Below are 27,158 nucleotides of genomic sequence, written 5' to 3'. Positions count from 1 at the left end.
ACACTACACCTGAAAGATTACATTTCATTTTATCAGATCTACCTATAAAAAGAAAACTATATTACTCTTATAACAGCAGCCCTGTAGTGTCTTCCGACAGGGATATACAAGTAACGGAAATGAAATGTCAGCATTGTGTTATCTATGAATATGAGGTGAGGAAGTATATATGATGAGAAGCGCATGGCCTTTGTTAGCAGTGGCGATCTGATAGCCCAATGCCTAGCATACCTATCTCCCCTGGTCCCCGTACCAATCGAGCATACATCAGCATACATGAGGTGGGTCGAGGGGAGAGGGATGCAGAGTCTGGGCTACAATATCTTTCTCCGATGCCTTGCTCTCAGAAATACGTCCAACGTTTTTTTGCATTGCTTTGAAGTTTTGTAAATGGAACAGTGTGTAAATGGAATAATGTGCTTTAGATTTCCATCGTTCCCATTTGAGGTTTGGGTTTCACCGATAGCCTTGGTAGCCCTCAGTACATGCCACTGCAGTGATGGTAGGTTTTGTATTGAAGAATGAGGTATACTTTGTCCTAGTGGCAACTCTATAATAAGGGAAGTTGTAAAATAAAAAACAAGCTGCAAAACAATCAGTAATGTATATGACTATCAAACTGAGAGGATCCTCTTGAAGGAATGATCACTCAAAAAATTAGGGGAAAAAGGAATCTTAAGTGGTTTGGGGAAGGGAGCTCTAATATCATCAAGGTGGAACAAAACAACATAAAATTGCCTACAATATCAGATCCCTTTAATTTATTAACAATAACTTTGCACTGATCATGTTAGCTGTTAGTTGAGATATGCTTTGTTTCTTCTCCTGCTGCTATTACTGTTGCAATTACAAAAATTAACCTGTCAGTGACAGGTACACAATGGCTTATATCTGTGTAAATCTATGTAAATTATGTATATAAATACTGCATATGTAAATTATAATTTTGTCTGTACTCTTCAAATCTTTGTCTCATACTTTGTTTTTATCTCTGACTAGCTGATGTACCCGTGCTTCGCTGCGGGATTCTCAGAAAGACTGACTTTGTGGTTTTCTTAACTGAAATCAACATAGCTCATTACAAAAATATAAGTATGAATGTAGCGATTAAAAGCAATGCTATCATATAACATACTCGATCAAATGGAAAGCCGCACGTTTTATTACTTTTAACGAACAGTGCTGCGGTTAGATAGTCTAAAGTTCCAGAGCAGGGATGACCAGGTCGCAGATTGCCATGAACACTCATCTGCCATTATTCCGCTAAATATGCACACTGTTCATTCCAATCAGTGCCTCAGAGTAGGGATTGAATAGCCCGAATGCTATGATGATCCAGTGTCTTACATACCAGTAGCATCAGAAAATTTATAAACCAGGGGAATGGCATGCTAAAAAAGAACGTTATCTAACTCCCCAGTTACTTCCCATCAATATTCAGGCAGGCTGTTACACTCTGTACGACTGGGCGAGTTGACCGTGTGGTTAGCGGTGCGCAGTTGTGAGCTTGCATCCGAGAGATAGTGGATTCGAACCCCATTTCACACCAGTCAAATGCTGGGCCTGTACCTTAATTAAGGCCTAACGCACTCCCAGCCCTTTCCTATCCCATCGTCGCCATAAAACCTATCTATGTCGGTGCGACGTAAATCAAATAAAAAATACTCTGTACGCAGCAGTAATCCTATCTAACGGAGATGGTGGGCAACAGAAGACACAAAGCACATCACGACAAACAATGGTCAATGTAGTGTTATTTTTTATCAATGTTATGAGCTTTCTATATTGTAGGCCTATACATTTAGTTTTCTTTCGACTCTGTGATTTGTAAAATATTTTATACCGTAAACTGTAGTTTCTTATTCTCCGACTTTACATACCGATTTTCATTAAATACTGTTCACCATTTTCTCGTTAGGTACTCGGCGCTGATATGGACTTACTGTAGTAACAAAAATCCAAATTCATGAATATCTTTGTGATCATAGCCAGTACGGTAACAATGTATAAGACATGAATAATAGGAAGTTTTATACTGTATAACCTTAGTTATGTAGCATTCATCGATTACACCACTGATAAGATATATTTGAGAATTACATTTTAGGCCCTCCCTTAAACTACCATTTCACTCAGCGTGAATAAAATAATTTACAGCCTAGACTATAGCGACTTATTTCCTGACTTTGCATACCGATTTTCATCACGATAGGACTACTAATAACAATATTTGAGAATTAAATTTTAGGTCTTCCCCTAAACTACCATTTTTCTCAGCGTGAATACAATCATTGACAACCTAGATTGTAGCAATTTATTCCCCAACTTTGCATACCCATTTTCTTCAAAATACGACCACTAATAACATAAATAGTTGAGAATTCAATTTTAGACCTTCCCCTAAACTACCATTTCACTCAGCGTGAGTAAAATGTTTTATAGCCTAGATTGTAGAGGCTCATCCCCCGACTTCACATACCGATTTTCATTAGACCACTAATAACATAAATAGTTGAAAATTCAATTTTAGTCTTTCCCCTAAACTACCATTTCACTCAGCGTGAGTAAAATGATTTATAGCCTAGATTGTAGAGGCTCATCCCCTGACTTCACATACCGATTTTCATTAAATTCTCTTCAACCGTTTTCTCGTGATGCGTGTACAGACAGACAGACAGACAGACAGACAGACAGACAGAAATTACGGAAAAGTAAAAAGTGCATTTTCTTGTTACTATGGACATGACCGATACAGAAATACCATTATTTTCAAATTCTGAGCAATGTACAGACAAAACTCTTATTTTATATATATAGATTAGATTCAGATTAGTTTAATTCCTTTCATTTTTTTCCTAGTTGATTAATGTCACACTAACATATAGAAGGTTTTCAGCAATGAAGCTGGGACAAGAGAGAACTAGGACTGAAAAGTCAGCAGTCATCAGCTTTCCGGCCCAGTTATTTGTCTGGTGTGACAATGAGAAACTGCAGAAATTCTATCTTTAGCGCTGTCAATGATAGGATTCAATCACACCATCTCCTGAATGCAAACTCATAACTACATGCCCCAAACCACGCAGCCAACTCACTCAGTAGGTTCAGTTCTGTTTGTCACAATATCACAGGGAAATGGCTCCACAGAATTTCATGAAAATCAATGTTTTGTTAAGGGATTACAAAATTGTACACTAGACTATACTAGACTATGTTTCCCTTTCCTACCTCCATGTGTTTTATACTATCTTCTGATGTTATCCTCATGTTTTCAGGTATCTCCTGCCCATTGTATGCTGCCTGTTCACCTAGAAATTCAACTTCCCATTCAAGAATACTCGAGAAGGACTGCTGAGAGACGCGAGTGCAGGAATACCAGTCTGAATCATACCTAGATGAGATATTTCTGCTTTTCTTTGATCCTCGTAAGTGGTGTGGTCGGTAATAGTAATAATTGTGGTGAGTGTAATTTTAAAACTATCCTCCTTGTTCATATGCCACCAATTTTGTATTTGTACTATCCCTTGGCCAACTCTCCAAAACCATGTGATGCCCCACACATTTATACATTCTTTCACGACATCCTCCTAAGTAACCAGGTTCTGTTCTTTTCCTCTATGTCTTTATTTCAGTGAGACGGCAGGCTTCGGTTGGTAGGTTGGACGTGGTTCAAGTGGATTGTAGTCCATGAAGACTTAGTTTAGGTTCAGTTTTAAAAATTCTGAATTAGACCTTTCATTGCTCTGCTTGACTCTTTAGCTGAATGATCAGCTTTCTGGGCTTTGGATCATGGGTTCATAGGTTTGATTCCCAGCTGAGTCATAGGATTTTAACCGCGCATGTTTGATATGTGTGGCTTCGGGAGTGGGTGTTTGTTTGGTCCCTAACATTCCAGCAATTGCACACTTCTACACAACAGCTGCTCACAGTTTTCTCCCATTGCAGACACAGCACACACTCATAGGATCGTCTGCACCAGGCTGTAATGGCCACATTTTTTTTTCAGTACTTTTTACTGTGAGATAAGTTCATAATTTATCATGAGCTTATATGCATGTACACGTTATGTAATAAGTCAATTGCTTTAAAGCACCCTCCTGCTTTTTGTGACATTTCACTTAATAATGTTACGTCCCACTAATTACTTTTGTGTCCGGCCCCGCAATCTAGGGGGCAACGCATCCGCCTGTCACCCGGCGGCCCCGGGTTTGATAATGATCAGGGGTTTTTAATTGTAAATGTTTAATATCCCTGGCCTGGGAACTGGGTATTTGTATCGTCCTTAACATTCCTTTCCTCACATTCAACACTCTACACTTTCGCAATTACACTTATGCGCAGGTTCCTATCATATGGTGAAAGTAGTGGCAAAAGATCTGCAAAGGTCGACGCCATGAACAAATATCGTTTTTTTTTAACTACTTTTACAGTTTTCTGAGATGCCAACGTGCCAGAATTTTGTTCTGCAGGGCTTCTTTTGCATGCCAGTAAATCTACCAACACAGGCCTGACATATTTGAGCACCTTCAGATACCACCAGATTGAGCCAGTATCAAACCTGCTAATTCGGGCTCAGAAAGCCAGCACCTTAACTGTTAGAGCCACTCAACCCAGCTGTTCCATCTAATATAATTATCAATAGATTATTGTAATGTGGTAACTTAATTGTGCCCTAAATAAATACGTGGCTTTTAAGAAATACTAGTTGCATAGCATAGATGGCTAGGCGCTTGCATCAAGTTTTGAGGTTGTTGTATCAAATCCAGGCACAGTCAGTTGCATTTTAAATGAATGTGACAGGTCCATGTCAATAGATTTACTACCGCATTAAAGAACCCCTCTCAGAGCAAAATTCAGTCACTCTGGTGTTTCGTAAAGAATTAGAGCACTTGAGGATATATAAATCTTCCCATATTTAAGTGTTAATATGATGGAGCACCCATGGTTAGTTTGGAACTTGGCCCCATATCCAATTCAATCCTTCACTCTTTCATTTTTGTAATGCAGTTTTATATTTATCTTCCTAAAGCCATTCCTATTCCTTATCATTGTACTGATCCCTTAAATTTTCCCTCTGAAGTATCAATATACTTACATCACATGTCTGATAATAATTTTTAATCAATGTGTTCATTTTCAAGACTATAAATATGCTGAGGTCCTGTACAAGTCACTGTTGTTCTATCAAGCTCAGCGTTCTGGTAAATTATGTTTTATGGATCCTCTGGTATCTTGGCGTAAAGATTCAGCTATCGATGATTGCGGACGATTGGGTGAGGATCTCTCTGGAGGATACTACGATGGTAAGTTCAACAACATAACATGCTCACCATCATCATAACCACCAACACCCTTTTAGAACCATACCTTCCGTATTCACCTCCAGTAGTCATGTCTACAGTATATTTTTCCTTCCTTGCTCACACACTGTGAAAGCTAACTGAAACCAGTTCAGTTGCTAAGAGAATGAGGAATACTAATCTGATTTTTCACAGAATCTGGTATTTCTTGCCCTGATGAAAGGAAGTACCAGTACTTTTCTATTTGTTTTACGACACACTGAATCAGACAGGTCATGGTGATGATGGGATAAGATAAGACTAGGACAGGTAAGGAAGCCACTGTGGCCTCAATTAAGGTACAGCATCAGCATTTTCCTGGTGTGGAAAGAAGTACTAATGTATACTTTGTGGAAAACATCATCTCTTTCTAATGCAAACTACTGGAGAAGTAAAAGGAGTCTTTCTGTTCTATTATTGCAAATCTCTCTCTCTTCAACAAGCTAATTCTTTCGTTGTATAATATTGGACACCTGAAGAGTTCATTTAATCAAACCAATATTCTTCAAGTTTCTTCAGATCCAATAGCATTCTGCAGATGACCTTACCAAGCAGAGAAGAATTGTAAATTGTGAAGCAAGTTGGTATAAAAGAACCAGGAGCTTGCAGTTCCAATCACCGGTACTCTGTAAGAAAATAGTTAAGTGCTTGGATGAAATGATCTTTATGTCAGTCTGTCTTCAGACCAATTTTACTGTATGAGAGTGAAGCTGGGTTGACTCAGGATATCTTATTCGTGCTACTTAGGATGATACTTAGGTTCCAAAATGGGTAGTATATAAATAAATAAATAAATGCAATGTAAATTTTAATCTTATGCCAATTGTATAGTGTTCTGGGGTATCCGTGGAATGCAGAGGTTAAAGAAGGGGCCGGGGTGAATGGGTCTAACTACAAGTCAAGAATTAAATTTAAAACTTAAACTGAAGGTTATATTTTTTTACAGTTACAAAACTTAGAAAAGAGCTAACAGGCTCTCAGTTCCTTACTGCCTACTCAAGGCAACCTCAACTTACAAACACTGGCCTTTCAAGGCACAATTTGCGATATGAAAACTGATTTAACAGGGGTATTTAATATCCAACCTACGAGGGCCTTCATAGAAAAGGAACAGGTTAAATAACTGGCCCAAACACAAAATGAATGGAGGCGTACCAGCACTCCAAGATAATAAACACTAAAAACCCAAAGGGCTCTAGGCCGTTGAAAAAGGGGCAGTTTGGAATTGTGTAGTTCTTGTGTATTACTTTCGATATTCAGTAATTAACAGCAGTTTTTATCCTGTTAGAGGTTGTAGGATAAAAATAGTATTGTAGTGTAGTCGTATATTAATTACCTTATTGTTGTGTACTATCCCAGCAATATATCCCTCCGTTCATTTATTTTTTGCAAATAAGTTATTTTATTTTTAATTTCATTTTTTTTCCCGTAAAGAATGGCTAAGGAGCGCGAGTGTACGAACTGAGGGTGTGGCGAGGCATTGAGGGGAATGAGGGAGGAGTTGGAAGGTTTGAGGGAGATAATTAGGATTCTCACAGAAGACAGGAAGGAAGATAGGATTCCCTCAAACAATGTACCGGCACAGGTTACAGTAGGTGTACAAGAGGGAGGGGAAGGAAAGGGAGGAGTTGTAGAAGACAGGTGGTCTAATGTTCTAAGGGGAAGGAGATTGCAGGCTAAGGGCTCTATTCAGGATCAGAATTCAGGACAGGTGTCTGTGCGAAATTGGTACAAGTCACTCCAGGTAGAACAACAGAGGGAAGATGAGGAACAGGGAACCGTTGCTGAGATGTGTGGAAGTAGGAGCAAGGGAAAAGGTAGGAAAGGGAAATGTAGAGTAGAGGATAGGAAAAGACAGGTGGAACAGGGTCATGGGAAGGAGAAACGGGAGGAGGAAGTAGCTTCTGCAGCTATCAGGAAAAGTAGGTCTGACCAAGAGGGAAGGGGATCAAATGATGTGGGTAGGGTTGAGGCTCTGGTCATGGGGGATTCCATCGTTAGACATGTGGGGAAAGTGTGTGGAGGAAAGGGAACCAGGGTAGAATATTATCCAGGAATTAGGTTGAGGCAGGTGTTGAAGAAAGTAGAAGAGAGGGAAGAGGGGAAGGAGAAGGTGGTAGTGTTTCACGTTGGTACCAACAACGTAAGGCAAGCTGATATAAGTACCAACACAGTTGGAGATGTGTGGGATCTGGTAAATGCAGCACGGGTGAAGTTTAAGAAAGCAGAGATTGTTATTACTGGAATACTGTGTAGGAGGGATAATGACTGGAGGGTGATTGGGGAATTAAATGAGACTATGGAGTGGGTATGTAGGAAACTGGGAGTGAAATTTCTAGATCCTAATGGGTGGGTAGGAGATAAAGATCTGCGCTCAGATGGCCTTCACTTAAACCGCAGTGGTACGTATAAGTTAGGAAATTTGTTTGGAAGGGTAATAGGGAGGTACATTCAGGGAAACGGGATGGCCTAGGGAGCGGTGATAAGGGAACAGGGAACTGGAAATCAAGTAGGGACGACATAAAATTGTTAGTGTTGAACTGTAGAAGTATTGTAAAGAAAGGAATAGAATTAAGTAATTTAATAGATATATACTTACCAGATATTGTAATAGGAGTTGAATCATGGCTGAGAAATGATATAATGGATGCAGAAATTATCTCACGGCACTGGAGTGTGTATCATAGAGATAGGATAGGAATGGTGGGAGGGAGAGTGTTCATTCTGGTGAAAGACGAATTTGTAAGCTACGAAAAAATTAAAGATGGGACACATGAAATTCTAGGTGTAAGGCTCATTTCTAAAGATAATAGGCAACTTGATATATTTGGAGTGTACAGATCGGGAAAGGGTAGCACTGACGTGGATTCGGAATTATATGATAGGATAGTCAGCTATGTGGGAAACGACATGGAAAGAAATGTGATTGTAGCGGGAGATCTGAATTTGCCAGATGTCGATTGGGAAGGAAATGCGAACGACAGGAAGCATGACCAACAAATGGCAAATAAGTTAATATGGGAAGGACAGCTGATTCAGAAAGTGATGGAACCAACCAGAGGGAAAAATATCCTGGATGTGGTGCTGATAAAACCAGATGAGCTCTATAGGGAAACTGAAGTAATAGATGGTATTAGTGATCATGAAGCTGTTTTTGTGGTAGTCAAAAATAAATGTGATAGAAAGGAAGGTCTTAAAAGTAGGACTATTAGGCAGTACCATATGGCTGATAAAGCAGGCATGGGGCAGTTTCTAAAAAGTAACTATGATCGGTGGAAAACGGTAAATAAAAATGTAAACAGACTCTGGGATGGGTTTAAAAAGATTGTTGAGGAATGCGAAAACAGGTTTGAACCTTTAAGGGTGGTAAGGAATGGTAAAGACCCACCTTATTATAATAGAGAAATAAAGAGACTAAGAAGGAGGTGCAGACTGGAAAGAAATAGAATTAGAAATTGCTGTGGAAGTAAGGAGAAATTGAAGGAACTTACTAGAAAATTGAATCTAGCAAAGAAGGCAACTAAGGATAATATGATGGCAAGCATAATTGTCAGTCATACAAATTTTAGTGAGAAATGGAAGGGTATGTATAGGTATTTTAAGGCAGAAACAGGTTCCAGAAGGACATTCCAGGAATAATTAATGAACAAGGGGAGTGTGTATGTGAGGATCTTCAAAAGGCAGAAGTATTCAGTCAGCAGTATGTAAAGATTGTTGGTTACAAGGATGATGTCGAGATAGAGGAGGAGACTAAGGCCAAAGAAGTAATAAAATTTACATATGATAACAATGACATTTACAATAAGATACAAAAGTTGAAAACTAGAAAAGCGGCTGGAATTGATCAGATTTCTGGGGATATACTAAAGACAATGGATTGGGATATAGTACCATATCTGAAGTACTTCTTTGATTATTGTTTGGTCGGAGGAGCTATACCAGATGAATGGAGAGTTGCTATAGTGGCCCCTGTGTATAAAGAAAAGGGTAATAGACATAAAGCTGAAAATTTCAGGCCAGTAAGTTTACATGCATTGTATGTAAGCTTTGGGAAGGCATTCTTTCTGATTATATTAGACATGTTTGTGAAATTAATAACTGGTTCGATAGAAGGCAATTCGGTTTTAGGTTGTAGGATTCCAGCAAGATATAGCAGATATCTTGGATTCTGGCGGTCAAATGGACTGTATCGCGATTGACCTGTCTAAACCATTTGATAGGGTGGATCATGGGAGACTACTGGCAAAAATGAGTGCAATTGGGCTAGACAAAAGAGTGACTGAATGGGTTGCTATATTTCTAGAAAATAGATCTCAGAGAATTAGAGTAGGTGAAGCTTTATCTGACCCTGTAATAATTAAGAGGGGAATTCCTGAATTCCTCAACGCAGTATTATCGGACCTTTATGTTTTCTTATATATATAAATGATATGAGTAAAGGAGTGGAATCAGAGATAAGGCTTTTTGCGGATGATGTTATTCTCTATAGAGTAATAAATAAGTTACAAGATTGTGAGCAACTGCAACATGACCTCGAAAATGTTGTGAGATGGACAGCAGGCAATGGTATGTTGATAAACGGGGTTAAAAGTCAGGTTGTGAGTTTCACAAATAGGAAAAGTCCTCTCAGTTTTAATTACTGCGTTGATGGGGTGAATGTTCCTTTTGGGGATCATTGTAAGTATCTAGGTGTTAATATAAGGAAAGATCTTTGTTGGGGTAATCACATAAATGGGATTGTAAATAAAGGGTACACATCTCTGCACATGGTTATGAGGGTGTTTAGGGGTTGTAGTAAGGATGTAAAGGAGAGGGCATATAAGTCTCTGGTAAGACCCCAACTAGAGTATGGTTCCAGTGTACGGGACCCTCACCAGGATTACCTGATTCAAGAACTGGAAAAAATCCAAAGAAAAGCAGCTCGATTTGTTCTGGGTGATTTCCGACAAAAGAGTAGCGTTACAAAAATGTTGCAATGTTTGGGTTGGGAAGAATTGAGAGAGAAAAAGAGCTGCTCAACTAAGTGGTATGTTCCGAGCTGTCAGCGGAGGGATGGCGTGGTATGACATTAGTAGACGAATAAGTTTGAATGGCGTTTATAAAAGTAGGAAAGATCAAAATATGAAGATAAAGTTGGAATTCAAGAGGACAAACTGGAGCAAGTATTCATTTCTAGGAAGGGGAGATAGGGATTGGAATAACTTACCAAGGGAGACGTTCAATAAATTTCCAATTTCTTTTAATCATTTAGGAAAAGGCTAGGAAAGCAACAGGTAGGGATTCTGCCACCTGGGCAACTGCCCTAAATGCAGATCAGTATTGATTGATTGATTGATTTCTTCCTCTATTCCCAAACTACTGAGGTGACTAGTATAGAAATTACAATTACCACATTTCAGAATGAAAAAACAGTTATGAAACGTAGTCACCTCAAACCAAGATGAAGGGAAGCTCGAGAGGGTACATCACTCTCTATCCCCAATTTTCAGTTAAAGATTTATGAAATTTTTACATCAGCTGGAAGAAAGTTACATTTTAGAAAAGAAGGTTACATAGGTAACGATTCGGACCTTTCCCTCGGATTAAACTGCGGAGGTAGCAAGAAAGAATAAAGTTATGTGGTCATTACCTTGTACATGTTCTGTTGACCGATGAAAGAGGCCGCCCGCCTCCTGCTTTGATATGCACACTCAGTAAGATGACGATCAATTGGCCAAGAAACGTGAGTAGCCGCAGTTTATAAACCCTCAGGGAAGGTTCGAGATCATTCAGGAATAAACCAGCCACATCCTCTCAATTTAATTGGTCAAATTCAAAGTTACACTTCAGGATCGAACAAGAACCCTGTGATAGGTAGACAATTAATTACAGAAATTAGGGATTGGCTAGATTCAAAACTGGCAGAAAGAAAAAGGAAATATTACCAACCCAAAAATAAATGAACATCTTTCAGTTACAAAAACCTAGAAATACAAAACTTCTTTAAATTATAAGTTCTTACACCTCGCACCAGGGTGCATGATCATAGTTTTTAGTAGTGTCGTCTGTGGAAGAAAGTCCAAACTTCTTGATGAATGTCAGGAAAAACTATTAGAAATTCAGTTAGTTTAGGCAACTGCATAATAACAAAATTACATCCTATTTCTGTGGTGACTTCTGAGTAAAGTTCTAAGTTGGTGTAGTTCCAGTTTCACTGTTTTACCAATAGAGGAGTTCATTTAGGCGCTGAATTTGAATGCGTGGCGTTGTTGGGGTGTACTCCCGGTACATATAGTATCATTTGAAGTAATTCCACATACTGTATATGAGTTGACTATGTTTGTAAGTACAGGAGATATTATAAGTAGAATTTTGTAAACAATATAAATTTATTAAGTATGAGCTGTGTGCTTAATAGAAAAAATTGTTAGTGTAAATTGTATAATATTATATTGCAGGAAATTAATTTAAAATTTATTGCTTGACAATAATGTATTTTAGTGTACCATTTGCCACCAACGTAGACACCTCATTTGCAAATAAAGTTATTTTGATTTGATTTGATAAGTTGGAATTAACAGACATGAAGGCACCAGGAATAATGTCTAGTACAAACAGGTGGGAATAATGAGAGCAAGGTACTCAGAATGAGGAGATAAAGTCTAAGTTAGGAATGAGCTTGGTAGCTGAAGCTAGGTGGTGGAGTCATATGCGGCAAACTGAGGAAAATAGGTTACCTAGGTGATTAATGGACTGCGCCATGTAGGGTGGAAGTAAAGCAGTGGGTGACCAAGGCGAAGATGGTTAGACTTGGTTTCTTATGATTTGATGATAAGAGGTGTGCACCTAAATGACGGCACAGAGCTAATGTAATAGTAAAGGATTGTGAAGGCACATACAGTAGTTAATTCAGGGAGGCTTACAGACAGAACGCTGAAATCCATAAGTGTCTATGATGATGTATGTATGTATGTATGTATGTATGTATGTATGTATGTATGTATGTATGTATGTATGTATGTATGTATGTATGTATGTATGTATGTATGTATGTATGTATGTATGTATGTATTATTAAAACTAAATTTGTTTGATAACATTAAATGGAAAAAATAACAATAAATTAAATTCTTAGATCTCACATTGATAATCAGCAATAATGTCAATTTTTAAATTTTCAGAAAACCTACAAAATCTATCACTGCCATTAACAAAAATTCTAATCACCCAGGAATCCATAAACAAGCAGCATTGTAATAGGCACATTAATAAAATGTTAAAAATCCCCATGAGCAAAGAAAGAATTTGAAAGAAATCAAAATAATCAAACAAATTGCACAAGCGAATGGATACAGTTCAGAAATGGTAGACAGAATTATACATAAAAAGGAAAAGAAGTAAAGAAAAAATTAAAACAAAAGGGATTTAGATTGTAATTATTACATAACATTTACACAATTCAGAAGTAAAATTTTAAAAATTGCAAATATCTTCTAGAAATTTAAGTTAAAAACAGATTTTAGAATTTAAATAAAAATATCAGAACAAATCTGCAATTCAAATACAGTACAATCATGAGCAACCGCCGGATTATCAAAAAATTCCGGATTATCAGGAGTAAAAAAAAAATTACAGTTAAGTACAGTACATTTCTATTTGTGGAAAAAATAATACTTACACAGGTTTTGGCTAGGAAAAATAATCATCGATTGTTTTTTGTTTCTTTGATTTATACATTTTATCAAAAACGAACTCTTGTAACCGTTTAAGCACCAGGACATCATCACTTGCGATGCCATTTTCTTCTGCCCATTGAGTGCAGACATTGAGAGCATTCAATGCATCGCTGTTGGTCACAGTTCACCGAGTCGAAACCTCAGATTCATCACTAGATTCGTCATCTGGGGATCGAATTTGGCTGATGATTTCTTCATCAGACAGGGACTGAAAATTTTCGTCGCTTGTCCCTTGAAGCCAATCAGTGATATCCTCGTTTGTCAGGGTAACATCCACTTCACATTTGTTAGAAAACTCTTGCAAAACTTGGGAAGTCAATTGTAAAGAAGAGTTGTCATCTTCAGAATGGTCAACCACGTTTTCAGAATTGAAAGCAAGGTGCGTTGGCCAAACCTTTTTCCACGAACACTGGATAGTGTCACTTTTAACTTTGTTCCAGCTGTGAGCTAGATTGAAAACAATGTCTCTAATGTTGTTGGTTTTTTTTTTTTCAAAAAATGTATTACTCCATCAGTTTGTTTTATTATATCAGAGAGGAGCGATTTTTTGTAATTAACATTTATTTGCTGGATTACATTTTGGTCCATGGGTTGCAAGATAGGTACCGTGTTCAGAGGCATGTAGAGGACTTGAATTTGCCTGTCTTCGGAATGTAGATCCTCTTCTTTAGGGTGTCCAGGAGCATTATCCAGAAGTAGCAAAGCTTTAGGAGGTAAATTCTGGTCTTTTGAAAATTTTTTTACAGCCGGTATAAAATCTTGCTTGAACCATTCGGTAAAAACATCTCGGGTAATCCATCCTTTGGTTTGGTTTTTATAGGTGACTGGTAAGTGACATTTTGAAATGCCCTCAGATGCTTAGCTTTTCCTACAACCAGTAACAAAAGTTTGTGTGTGCCAGTGGAATTTGCACAAGGCATGAATGTCAATCTGTCTTTAGACATTTTTCTTCCTGGGGCACTTTCTTCAGAAGAGTGTACGAAGTTCTTATGCGGTAACATCCTCCAGAATAAACCACTTTCGTCCGCGTTGTAAACTTGCTCTGGGAGAAGACCTACTTCTTGGATTTTTAATTCAAATTTCTTCTGAAAAGGGTCAACGGCTGAAACATCACTAGACACTTTTTCTCCTGTGACAGTTAAGAAACGAATCCCAAATCTTTTCATAAAATTATCAAGCCAGCCATCACTAGCCCAAAAATCGTCCCTTTTCATTATTTTTTCGTTAAAATATTTTGCCTTTTCACGAAGAATGTCGCCCGATACTGGACGCTCTTGCATAAACCAAGCGAATAAAGCATTTTCCATTTCAGGATACTCACCTGTTTTAACTGTCTTTCTTCCCTTCAAGTCTACCTCAGCAGTCCTAACGTACTCCAGGATTTTATCACGGTTGACTTTGATGTCGTAGATTGTAGATTGTCCAACGCCATAAGTCCGTGCTAGGTTTGCCGTGGTTTCTCCTCGGTCAAGTTTAATTATTATCTCTTGTTTTTCACACAAACTTAAAGTCACGTGCTTTCTTTTGATCGACATTGCAGGTAGTACACTAGATAAACACACTACAAAATACAGTACCTAAACATACGTACAGTATGTAAAACTGAATACACTACGTTGTAAACTTGATAACAATAGTGAAAGAGTTAATAGCGGGAAAGTGGGATACAGAATGAGTAGATAGTGAAGGGAGGAGGGAGGGAAGACAATAAGATATGTGTTTTCCGAAAGCGCCAGATTACGAAACGTGCCGGACTAACCAACCACCGGATTATCGAGATTGTACTGTACTATCAACAAAATATATGTTTATTCTAATTCTGGATCATATAGGCTCACTTGCAACAATCGTAAGATGACTGACATAGGAAGGACTGGGTGGACACTAATGCAGCAATACCAAGAACACTTTCAGTCTATACAATACAACAGTTATTCAGCTTTTGTAGAACACATTTACAATAACAACCATGATTTTCAAGGTATTGAAAAAGATATAAAGTTTAATGGTAACTGCAGTTTAGAATTAAATACCCATGAAAACAATGAAATATTTATGGTACAGAAAAAGGAAACTGATAAGATTTTGAATGAAAACTCTATTGGTAACATATTGTTTTCAACCTTAAGATGATGATGTAATATCACGTGCTACTAGCAAACTCCAGCTCAAAGCAGAATCGCTGTTTAGTACCTGCCCAACATCTTAAACGACATTTCCAGTCAGCCCCCACATCACCCGATCAGATGACAACCTTCAGTTTCAAGTAAACAACAGATAGGCATTCTGCCGCCAGGGCAACTGCCCTAAATGCATTTATGTGGAATGAGATGTGTTTAATAATTTTAATCAGAATCTAAAAACTGGTCCTGAACCAAAAATTGGGTGTTGATACTGCTGTCAAATGATGATGATGATGATGGCATGTGGCCTCCAGACAGACCACTTACAGACTATCAAGTTGACAACCTATAGGCAACCAGCGTGTCTGTGAGGATGGGTCCCTACCCACGCTAGTGTTAAAGCCCCCGAGGTAGAAATATTAATAAATGGATCCGACTTAACTTGTACATTGATAAATACAGTGTAAATAAGAGCTACCCTAAATCTCCTAAACAGTATATAAGTTTATGATATACTAGCAAGATACCCGTGCTTCGCTACGGTATTATACTGAAATTTATCATTGAATGCTTATTGTATTAGATATATAATCCGCCGAAATTCGCGATCTGAATCGTTTTCTGCGAGAATGCGCCAAAATTCGCGATTTCACTCGTTTCCTGCGAGAATCCGTCAAAATTCGCGATCTGACTCGCTTTCTAATAGATTACGGAAAGTTTCCTCCCACTTTCAATCCTTCTTTCCAGCAATCGATTTCGTACTTCCCGGGCTAGGTCCAGTTATTCCACCCGGTCAGTTGGGTCCCTAAATCTTTGCCATCTTTTCCTATAAGCATTTGTAATATGGATCAAATCCTTCAGGAGATCCGGCGTGGTGTCGCCTTGGGTGCCTTGGCGGTACTGAACCCGCGGCCGGACTGCATTCTTAGTAATTACCCATCCAGGGCCCGCTTCCAGGTCGTTCCGCACACTTAACGACGGTCCAGAACATTATTATTATTATTATTATTATTATTATTATTATTATTATTATTATTATTATTATTATTATTATTATTATTATTATTATTATTATTATTATTATTAGATGTTCTGGACCCCACAGCAAGACGCAGACCGCTACTTGGCGGTAAATTACATCTGCTGCCATTGCCATTGTTGACAATGTGACCAGCACCATTGTCGCGTGTAGGCAAGTGTGCGGGATTTCTGGCGATACGAATGACGTACTTCCGTGCATTATTGACTTTATTATAGAGGTGAATTTGACGGTCAATCTCATTCCTATCGTTTATTTCAAATGTGTTTAAATTTTTATTTATATGCCAGGAGAATGTACTGTAATCCAAGAATGTTCTCCGAAGGAAAAGATGGCTGTTGAAAACGAACCCAGGAAAGATTAAAAATGATCGGTTTATGATCAGAATAAGTACATCGAAAATCTACAGCCTGTTTCCAGTCATTGGACAGGGTCAGGAATGAAATGAATAAAGCCCCATCTAGCGGCGACAATAGGAATTGTGCCGGCTACCGAAGCACTCCTCTGGGTCAATGATCGATGAATGACAAATGAAATGAAATATTGGACAGTGTTGCTGGAATGAATGATAACAGGGAAAACCGGAGTATCCGGAGAAAAAACCTGTCCCGCCTCCGTTTTGTCCAGCACGAATGTCACATGGAGTGACCGGGATTTGAACCACGGAACCCAGCTGTGAAAGACCGGCGCACTGCGCCTGAGCAACGGGGGCTCCTTAAAAGTACATTATTTACAGTAAAATCAACTGGTCTCACCTCCTTTACACCACACCGCCGTTAAGTTTATTTACACCCCCACCCCCAAAAAATTAAAAGAAGGCGTGTTTCTTTATGTTTAAAGGAGATTCCAAACACCAATGTACACGTCTATTACCTTCAGATTTGAGATATAAGTATCCCCATAAAAATAATTAACTTTTTACACTTCTTTTCACACTCCTTCCCCCCACGCCCCAAGTGAATTTTCCGGCAAAAGATACTTGTTTCTTTAATAGTGAAGGATCTTCTAAATACCATTTATCACGACTCTAACTTCTTAAGTTTTTGATTTATGTGTCCTCATGAAAGGAATTCAACTCTTTTTCACTCCCGCCCCCCAAGATGGTCCCCCACCCAAAAACGCGTTTTTCTTTGTTGTTGTTTAAGGAGATCCAAATACCAATTTTCACATGTGAAACAACTTTAGTTTTTATTCGATGTCTGTATTCTCATACAATTAATTCAATTAATTTTTCAATTCTTTCAATCCCCGCCCCCCTTTCATTGGATTTTCCGAGAATACGTATTTCTTTACTTTTAAAGCAGATTCGAAATATCGAATTTCACGTCTGTAACATCTTCATTCTTGAAATATCAGTAGCCTAATTAAAAGTATTCAACACCATTTTCAGTCACTTTTACCCCCATCCCCCGCCCATTCTGCCCAAGTGGTATTTCCGAAAACTAAAAATACACGTTTCTTTATGTTTAATAGAGATGAAAAATGCCATTCTTCACTTCTGTAACATGTTAAGTTTTTGAGATATACTGTATAAATGCTCATTTTAAAATTTCACCCACTTTTAGTTCCCCTTAAGTGGAGTTTCCGAAAACAAATCACCAATGTTTCTTTACATTTACAGGAGATTCCAAATACCCACTTTTTACGTCTGTAACATTTTACGTTTCTCAGATATTCTGTAGATATAATCTTTCAAAAATTTCACTTTAATTTGTCAACCCTGTTTAACCGCCATTAATTGTATTTTCCAAAAACAAAAAAATACTTGTTTCTTTATTTTTAAAGGAGATCCCATATACAAATTTTCAGTTCTGTAGTATCATCAGTTTCTGAGGTATATGTATCCTCATTAAAGGCATTCAAACCATTAATTCCCCTTTTACACCCCTCCTACTGGGATTTACAGAAAACAAAAAAATACACTATTTTTAAAGGAGATTCTAAATACCAATGATTAAATCTGTAAACTTTTAAAGTTTTAAGATGTAGACGCACTCATTTTAAAAATTCACCTCCCTTTTCACCCCCCATTATTGGATTTTCCGAAAACGAAAAAATACCCCTTTCTTTATTTTTAAAGTAGATCCCAAACACTAATTTTCATGTCTGTAATATCTTCAGGTTCTGAAATATAAGTAGCCTCATTGAAGGCATTCAACCAATTTTTCATCCATTTCCACCCTTCCTATTGGGATTTTCCGAAAACAAAAACATACGTGTTTCTTTATTTTTAAAGGAGATTCTAAATACCAATGTTTACATCTCTGAACTTTAAACGTTTCGAGATCCATTTTCCGAACCTTTTTCATCCCTCCTATTGGGATTTTCCGAAAACAAAAAATACGTGTTCCTTTATTTTTAATGAAGATTCTAAATACCAATTTTTACATCTGTAAACTTTAAAAGTTTTGAGGTATAGATACACTCATTTCAAAATCTCAACCCCCCTTTTCAACCCCTTAGCGACGGAATATCCAAAAATTCTCTCTTAGCGAGCACGTGCATCTTAATATGAATATATCCCCAAAATTTCATTTCTTTATGTCCAGTAGTTTTGGCTCGGCGATGATGAATCAGTCAATCAGTCAGGACAAGTTCTTTTATATATATATAGACTAGCAAGATACCCGTGCTTCGCTACGGTATTATACTGAAATGTATCATTGAATGCTTATTGTTTTAGATATATAATCCGCCGAAATTCGCGATCTGACTCGTTTTCTAATAGATTACGGCAAGTTTCCTCCCATTTTTCAATCTTTCTATCCACCAATCGATTTCGTACTTCCCGGGCTAGATCCAGTTATTCCACCCAGTCAGTTGGGTCCCTAAATCTTTGCCATCTTTTCCTATAAGCATTTGTAATATGGATCAAATCCTTCAGGAGATCCGGCGTGGTGTCGCCTTGGGTGCCTTGGTGGTACTGAACCCGCGGCCGGACTGCATTCTTAGTCATTACCCACCCAGGACCCGCTTCCAGGTCGTTCCGCACACCTAACGACGGTCCAGAACATTATTATTATTATTATTATTATTATTATTATTATTATTATTATTATTATTATTATTATTATTATTATTATTATTATTATTATTATTATTCTTAGATGTTCTGGACCCCACAGCAAGACGCAGACCGCTACTTGGCGGTAAATTACATCTGCTGCCATTGCCATTGTTGACAATGTGACCAGCACCATTGTCGCGTGTAGGCAAGTGTGCGGGATTTCTGGCGATACGAATGACGTACTTCCGTGCATTATTGACTTTATTATAGAGGTGAATTTGACGGTCAATCTCATTCCTATCGTTTATTTCAAATGTGTTTAAATTTTTATTTATATGCCAGGAGAATGTACTGTAATCCAAGAATGTTCTCCGAAGGAAAAGATGGCTGTTGAAAACGAACCCAGGAAAGATTAAAAATGATCGGTTTATGATCAGAATAAGTACATCGAAAATCTACAGCCTGTTTCCAGTCATTGGACAGGGTCAGGAATGAAATGAATAAAGCCCCATCTAGCGGCGACAATAGGAATTGTGCCGGCTACCGAAGCACTCCTCTGGGGCAATGATCGATGAATGACAAATGAAATGAAATATTGGACAGTGTTGCTGGAATGAATGATAACAGGGAAAACCGGAGTATCCGGAGAAAAAACCTGTCCCACCTCCGTTTTGTCCAGCACGAATGTCACATGGAGTGACCGGGATTTGAACCACGGAACCCAGCTGTGAAAGACCGGCGCACTGCGCCTGAGCAACGGAGGCTCCTTATAAGTACATTATTTACAGTAAAATCAACTGGTCTCACCTCCTTTACACCACACCGCCGTTAAGTTTATTTACACCCCCACCCCCCAAAAATTAAAAGAAGGCGTGTTTCTTTATGTTTAAAGGAGATTCCAAACACCAATATTCACGTCTATTACCTTCAGTTTTGAGATATAAGTATCCCCATAAAAATAATTCACTTTTTTTTCACTTCCTTTCACACTCCTTCCCCCCACGCCCCAAGTGAATTTTCCGGCAAAAGATACTTGTTTCTTTAATAGTGAAGGATCTTCTAAATACCATTTATCACGACTCTAACTTCTTCAGTTTTTGATTTATGTGTCCTCATGAAAGGAATTCAACTCTTTTTCACTCCCGCCCCCCAAGATGGTCCCCCTCCCAAAAAACGCGTTTTTCTTTGTTGTTAAAGGAGATCCAAATACCATTTTTCACGTCTGTAACATCTGTAGTGTTTATTAGATGTAAGTACCAACATACTATTGATTCAATTAATTTATCAATTCATTCACCTCTGCCCCCCTTCATTGGATTTTCTGAGAATACGCTTTTCTTAACGTTTAAAGCAGATTCCAAATACCAATGTCAACGTCTGCAAAATTCTTCGTTTTTCAGATAGTAGTATCTTCATAAAAATATTTCAACTATTTTTTCAATTACCCTCCCCCCCTTTAAGTGGATTTCCGAAAACAAAAACTACATATTTCTCTATTTTAAAGGAGATTTCAAATACCAAATTTCATGTCTGTAAAATCTTCAGTTTTTGAGATATCAGTAGCCTAATTAAAAGAATTCAACTCCTTTTTCACTCACTCTTAACGCCCTCCCCCCCCGAAATGTTATTTCCGAAAACAAAAAAATACATGTTTCTTTATTTTTATAGGAGATCCCAAATACAAATTTTCAGGTCTATAATATCTTCTGTTTCTGAGATACAAGTATTACGATTAAAGGCATTCTACCCCTTTTTAACCCTTTCCACCCCTCCTTTTGGTTTATCCGAAAACAAAAAATATGCGTTTTTTTATTTTTAAAGGAGATTATATATACACATTTTTACATCTGTAAAAAAATAAGGTTTGAGATATAGATAGACTCATTTTAAAAATTCACGCCCCTTTTCACCCCCCATTAACTGGATTTTCCAAAAACAAATATTACGGGTTCCTTTATTTTTAAAGGAGATACAAAATACAAATTCTTAGGTCTGTAATGTCTTCAGTTTCTGAGATATAAGTATTAAAAGCATTCAACCCATTTTTCACCCTTTCTCACCCCTCCTATTGGCAATTTCCGAAAACAAAAAAATACGTATTTCTTTATTTTTAAAGGAGATTCTAAATACCAATTTTTACACCTGTTAACATTGGTATTTATAATCTTCTTTAAAAATAAGGAAATACGTATTATTAGTTTTCAGAAAATTCCAGTAGGAGGGGTGAGAAAGGGTGAAAAAGGGGTTAAATGCCTTTAATCAATATACCGGTACTTATATCCCAGAATCTGAAGATGTTACCGACCTGAAAATTAGTACTTTTGATCTCTTTTAAAAATAAAGAAACACGTAATTTTTGTTGTGGGAAAATAAAATTAATTGGGGGGTGAAAAGGGGGCGATTTTTTAAAATGAGTGTATGTATAAATCAAAACTTTTAAAGTTTATAGATGTAAAAATTGGTATTTAGAATCTCCTTTAAAAATAAAGAAACACGTCTTTTTTTGTTTTCGGAAAATCCCAATAGGAAGGGTGGAAAAGGGTGAAAAATGGGTTGAATGCTTTTAATGATGCTACTTATATTTCAGAACCTGAAGATATTACAGACCTGAAAATTGGTATTTGGGATCTACTTTAAAAATAAAGAAACAGGATTTCTTTTGTTTTCGGAAAATCAAAATAATGGGGAGGTGAAAAGAGGGGTGACTTTTTAAAATGAGTGTATCTACATCTTAAAACTTTAAAAGTTCACGGTGTAAAATATGGTATTTAGAATATCTTTTATAAATAAACATGTATTTTTTTGTTTTCGGAAGTCTCAATAGGAGGGGTGAAAAGGGGTTAAATGCCTTTAATCAGGATACTTATATCTTAGAAACTGAAGATTACAGACCTGAAAATTGGTATTTGGGACCTCCTTTAAAAATAAAGAAAATTTTATTTGCTTTTGGGAAATCCAAATACTGGGGGTGAAAAAGGGGTGGATTTTTATAATGAGTGTATCTACATCTTAAAACTTTAAAAGTTTGAACATGTAAAAATTGATATTTAGAATCTCCTTTAAAAATAAAGGAACACGTATTTTTTGTTTTCTGTAAATTCCAATAGGAGGGGTGTAAAAGGGTGAATAATAAGTTGAATGTCTTTAATGAGGATACATATATCTCAGAAACTGAAGGTATTACAGAACTGAAAATTCGTATATGGGATCTCCTTTAAAAATAAAGAAACACGTATTTTTTTGTTTTGGGAAAATCCAATTAATGGCGGTTGAACAGGAGTGGCAAATTGGGGTGAATTTTTTTAAAGACTATATCTACAGAAGAATATCTGAGAAACGTACAATGTTACAGACGTAAAAAGTGGGTATTTGGAATCTCCTGTAAATGTAAAGAAGCATAGGTGAATTGTTTTTGGAAACTCCACTTAAGGGGAACTAAAATGAGGGTGAAATTTTAAAATGAGAATTTCTACAATATACCTCAAGAAACTTAACATGTTAACAGAAGTGAACAATGGTATTTTTATCCCTATTAAAAGTAAAGAAACGTGTCTTCTTAGTTTTCGAAAATACCACTTGGGTGGAGGGAGGGGGTAAATGAATGAAAATGGTGCTGAATTATTTTAATTAGGCTACTGACATCTCAAAAATGACGATTTTTCAGACGTGAAATTTGATATTTGGAATCTGCTTTAAAAGTAAAGAAACACGTATTCTTGGAAAATCCAATGAAGGGTGGGGGTGAAAGAATTGAAAAATTAATTGACTTAATTGTATGAGAATACTTACATCTAATAAAAACTAAAGTTATTACAGACGTGAAAATTGGTATTTTTTTTTTGCTAGGGGCTTTACGTCGCACCGACACAGATAGGTCTAAAATTGGTATTTGGATCTCCTTTAAAAACATAGAAAAACGCGTTTTGGTGGGGGGGAATCATCTTGGGAGGCGGGAGGGAAAAGGAGTTGAATTCCTTTCATTATTATTATTATTCTCGTGTCAGATACATCAAAACAAGAAAACAGTTACAACAAGTAACATTTAAATAATCTTGGACCAATACAACGTTACTTCGAGTCCTCTCTCGTAGCTCGATGCAGGTCATCTTGCGTGCACGAAGATGGACACAGCGGACACTGAAGCATATGCTGGATGGTTTGATCTTCTCCGCAGTCACACTTGGTGTTGTCGCCATTGATGAAGCCCCGTCTTGCCAAATTAACTTTGGACCTTCCCACTCCTGATCTCAACCTATAGAGAGATTTCCAGATTGTCCAGCTCTCATTGCAACCGGGTGGCAAACGTTCCTCAACCGCCATCTGCTCAGAGCCTTGGGAGATCTTCGTCTTCCATAGCTGTATCCTTGCCTTCTCAGCTGGTACTATAAGTTCCTGAGATGTTCGTAGGAAGCTCTTCCTAGATTTCAGTCTCTGTACTGGAAGCTCATGTCCATGCAGTAGATGAGTACTTTCGTGCTTAACCTTTGTCCTTTCCTTATTTGCAGCTACTTCTCTTCGCACACCGGGTGGTGCTATCCCTGCAAGACGATAGAGTTTTTCAGTTGGAGTAGACTTCAGACAACCTGTAACAAGTCTACAGGTCTCATTAAGTGATATGTCTACCTGTCTGGCATGAGATGAATTGTACCAAACAGGGCAGGCATATTCCGCTGCAGAATAACATAGTGCCATGGCAGAAGCACGAATAGTTTTTGGTTGACTGCCCCATTCTGATCCAGATAATTTACGTCGAAGATGATTCCTGGTGGAAACTTTAAGTTTAGTGTTCATGCAGTGTTTCGTGAATGTAAGAGCTCTACCAAGCGTCACTCCTAGGTATTTTGTAGTTTCACAGTACTGTAACTCAACACCTGACCACACTATATGCAGCTTACGATGAGCTTCCCTATTTTTCAGATGAAAGGCACAAACTTGTGTTTTCATAGGGTTAGGCCTTAACTGGTTTGCCTTGTAATAGAATGACAAACTTTCGAGGGCGATGGTTAGATTCCTTTCCACTGTCTCAAAGTCTGTACATTGTGTTGCCAGAGCAAGATCATCAGCATACAAGAAACTTCTGCTATTTGGAGCTACCGGCTGGTCATTCGTGTATATATTAAAGAGGATTGGTACCATCACACTTCCTTGAGGTAAACCGTTTCTTTGAGTCCTCCACCAATTGCGCTGTCCTTGGAAGTGCACAAAAAACCTACGGTTCTGAAGAAGGGTTGCGATAAATCTGGTTATCTTAATATCCTTGGTCAGATTGTAGACTTTAACTAACAGAAGTTGATGGTTGACGGTGTCATACGCTGCAGTCAAATTTACAAAGACTACACCTGTCACCTTGTGTCTTTCAAAGCCATCCTTAACGAATTGTGTAAGATTCAGTAGTTGTTCAGTGCAGCTCTTACCCGGACGAAATCCAGCTTGTTGTGGTATGAGGAGAGGGTCAATCATGGGTTGAATGCGATTTAGGATCATCCTTTCCAGTAATTTATATAGATGACACAAAAGGGTAACAGGTCTGAAGTCTTTAGGATGATTTCCTTCCTTGCCAGGTTTGAGCAAAGCAATTACTCTACTTTTTCGCCATGTCTTTGGTATCTGACCTCTGCTCACACTGAGAGTTGCAGAACCCATTCTTTGGTTTTAGGCCCAAATTTCTTTATCTGTTCTACTCGAATGTCATCTAGACCCGCTGATTTTCCATTTTTACATTCTTTGATGACTTTTCCCAACTCCAGCATGGTGAAGGGGACAGTGAGGTCACTTCTTTCTTCTTGAATCTTCCTCTGTATTTTTGGCCTTCGGATTTTATTGGTTGCTTTCCCATTTAAGAGCAGTTGGTGTGCTATCTGATTTGCAGTGACATTGAAATGTTGGGTAGTCTTAGTTGGATCATTGTTAAGGTGTTTCAATAATCTCCAGGCTTTATGGCTATCTCTCGTAAGATCTATACTTTCAATAGTTTCCATCCACTGATTCCGTTTTGATGTTGTCAATGATGACATGAGATTGTTCCCAACTTCCACTGTCTTTTCTCCTAGGGGATTTTCTTCAAAGTTTCATATTCCGTAAGCTGGGCAACAAGGTCTGAGGTAAGGCCAGGGACATACCACGTCCGACAGCCTCTAGGTATGGACTTTCTGGAGCATTTCTTTACGGCATCAACAAAAGTATCGTAACACTGGTGTTGGCTGGATGATGGACACTTCAGCATCTAACATCTCTGCAAATTTTGACCAGTTTGCCTTTTTGAAGTTATACCTCCTTCGGAATGGAACACTCTGTGGTCTGACTGCTGCATAAATCTGGCACATTATTGGTCTATGCTGCGTGTTAGGTATTGGGTTGCAGACATACTTTACACAGATCAGGGTTATTTCCTCGTCTCCATCTGCCACTGTTAAATGAAGCTGGTAGTTTAGCATCATGAATGAGAGTTAGGTAGTTTGCTTCTGCCCATTCTTGCATTGCTATACCACTCTCATCTTCGTATTCATAACCCCACACATTACTATGGCAATTGAAATCCCCAATTACTATTTTCGTGTGTTGATTCTGAAAATTGGAAGGATTACAGTAAATTCAACTCCAGGTGGCTTATACAGAGAGGAGATGGTGCAGCTACCTACTTCTATAGTGAGGACTTCAATATCATTTTCCTCCGTGAAGGCTGTGGACTGAAGCTGAATATCAGGTCGGACAAATATGGCACTTCCGTACTTTTGGTGTGGCCGTTCAACAGCTAGACGCATTCCATTAATTTTTGGTCTACGCATTTCACTACTTCTGTGTGTCTCCTGTATGCACAGTATGTGGCAATTGTGTTGACTGCATAGATTTTGTAACAGTTCCTCTTTTGTTGAAGATATACCTTCAATGTTAATAGAAATAATTGTTAACTGTGGTCCTGAAAAGGACCGTGAAGATGATGTTTCTGGTGTGAAAGGATCAGCCGTCAGCACATTTCATAATGATGTCTGACGTTGCCCAGGGTACACCCGATTGCTATTTAAATCTCTTTTTGCCATAATTGCAATCTTCGTGGAGGTTCCTTTCGTGTACCCCATTCCTTTCATGAGTACACATAAATAAAAAAACTGAAGAAGTTAGAGTCGTGATAATTGGTATTTAGAAGATCCTTTACTATTAAAGAAACAAGTATTTTTTTGCCGGAAAATTAATTTGGGGCGGGGGGCGGGAAGAGTGTGGAAGGAAGTGAAAAAAGTGTCTTTTATGGGGATATTTATATCTCAAAACTGAAGGTGATAGACGTGAACAGTGAGGTTTGGAATCTCCTTTATACATAAACACGCCTTCTTTTAATTTTTTTTTTGGGGGGGGTACATATACTTAAAGGCGTTGGGGTGTAAAAGGAGGTGAGACCAATTGAATTTACTGTTCATAATGCACTTATAAGGAGCCCCCGTTGCTCAGGCGGCAGCACGCCGGTCTCTCACAGCTGGGTTCCGTGGTTCAAATCCCGGTCACTCCATGTGTCATACGTGCTGGACAAAACGGAGGCGGGACAGGTTTTTTCTCCGGATACACCGGTTTTCCCTGTCATCATTCATTCCAGCAACACTGTCCAATATTTCATTTCATTTGTCATTCATCGATCATTGCTCCAGAGGAGTGCTTCGGTAGCCGGCACAATTCCTATTGTCGCCGCTAGATGGGGGCTTTATTCAATCCATTCCTGACCCTGTCGAATGACTGGAAACAGTCTGTAGATTTTCGATGTACCGGTACTTATTCTGATAATAAACCGATCATTTTTAATCTTTCCTGGGTTCGTTTCAAGAGCCATCTTTTCCTTCGGAGAACGTTCTTAGATTACAGTAGATTTTCTAGGCATATAAATAAAAATTTAAACACATTTGAAATAAACGATAGGAATGAGATTGACCGTCAAATTCACCTCTATAATAA

General features: G+C 38.0%; 1 protein-coding gene across 4 annotated transcripts in view; it reads left to right on the top strand.

The window, feature by feature from the left end:
• The window catches only part of LOC136875263 (endoglucanase E-4), a 226,725-nt gene that overhangs the window by 37,097 nt on the left and 162,470 nt on the right, over positions 1-27,158 (top strand). For all 4 annotated transcript variants that reach the window (XM_067148874.2, XM_068225319.1, XM_067148873.2 and 1 more), the window contains 2 exons: positions 3,273-3,456; positions 5,139-5,300. In XM_067148874.2, the coding sequence (XP_067004975.1) occupies positions 3,393-3,456; positions 5,139-5,300 (226 nt within the window). In that variant the 5' untranslated portion in view covers positions 3,273-3,392. The remainder of the gene's footprint in view (positions 1-3,272; positions 3,457-5,138; positions 5,301-27,158) is intronic.

The sequence above is a fragment of the Anabrus simplex genome, chromosome 1 (genome assembly GCF_040414725.1).
Source record: "Anabrus simplex isolate iqAnaSimp1 chromosome 1, ASM4041472v1, whole genome shotgun sequence".
NCBI lineage: Eukaryota > Metazoa > Arthropoda > Insecta > Orthoptera > Tettigoniidae > Anabrus > Anabrus simplex.
This window is presented reverse-complemented; position numbering and strand designations above follow the sequence as displayed.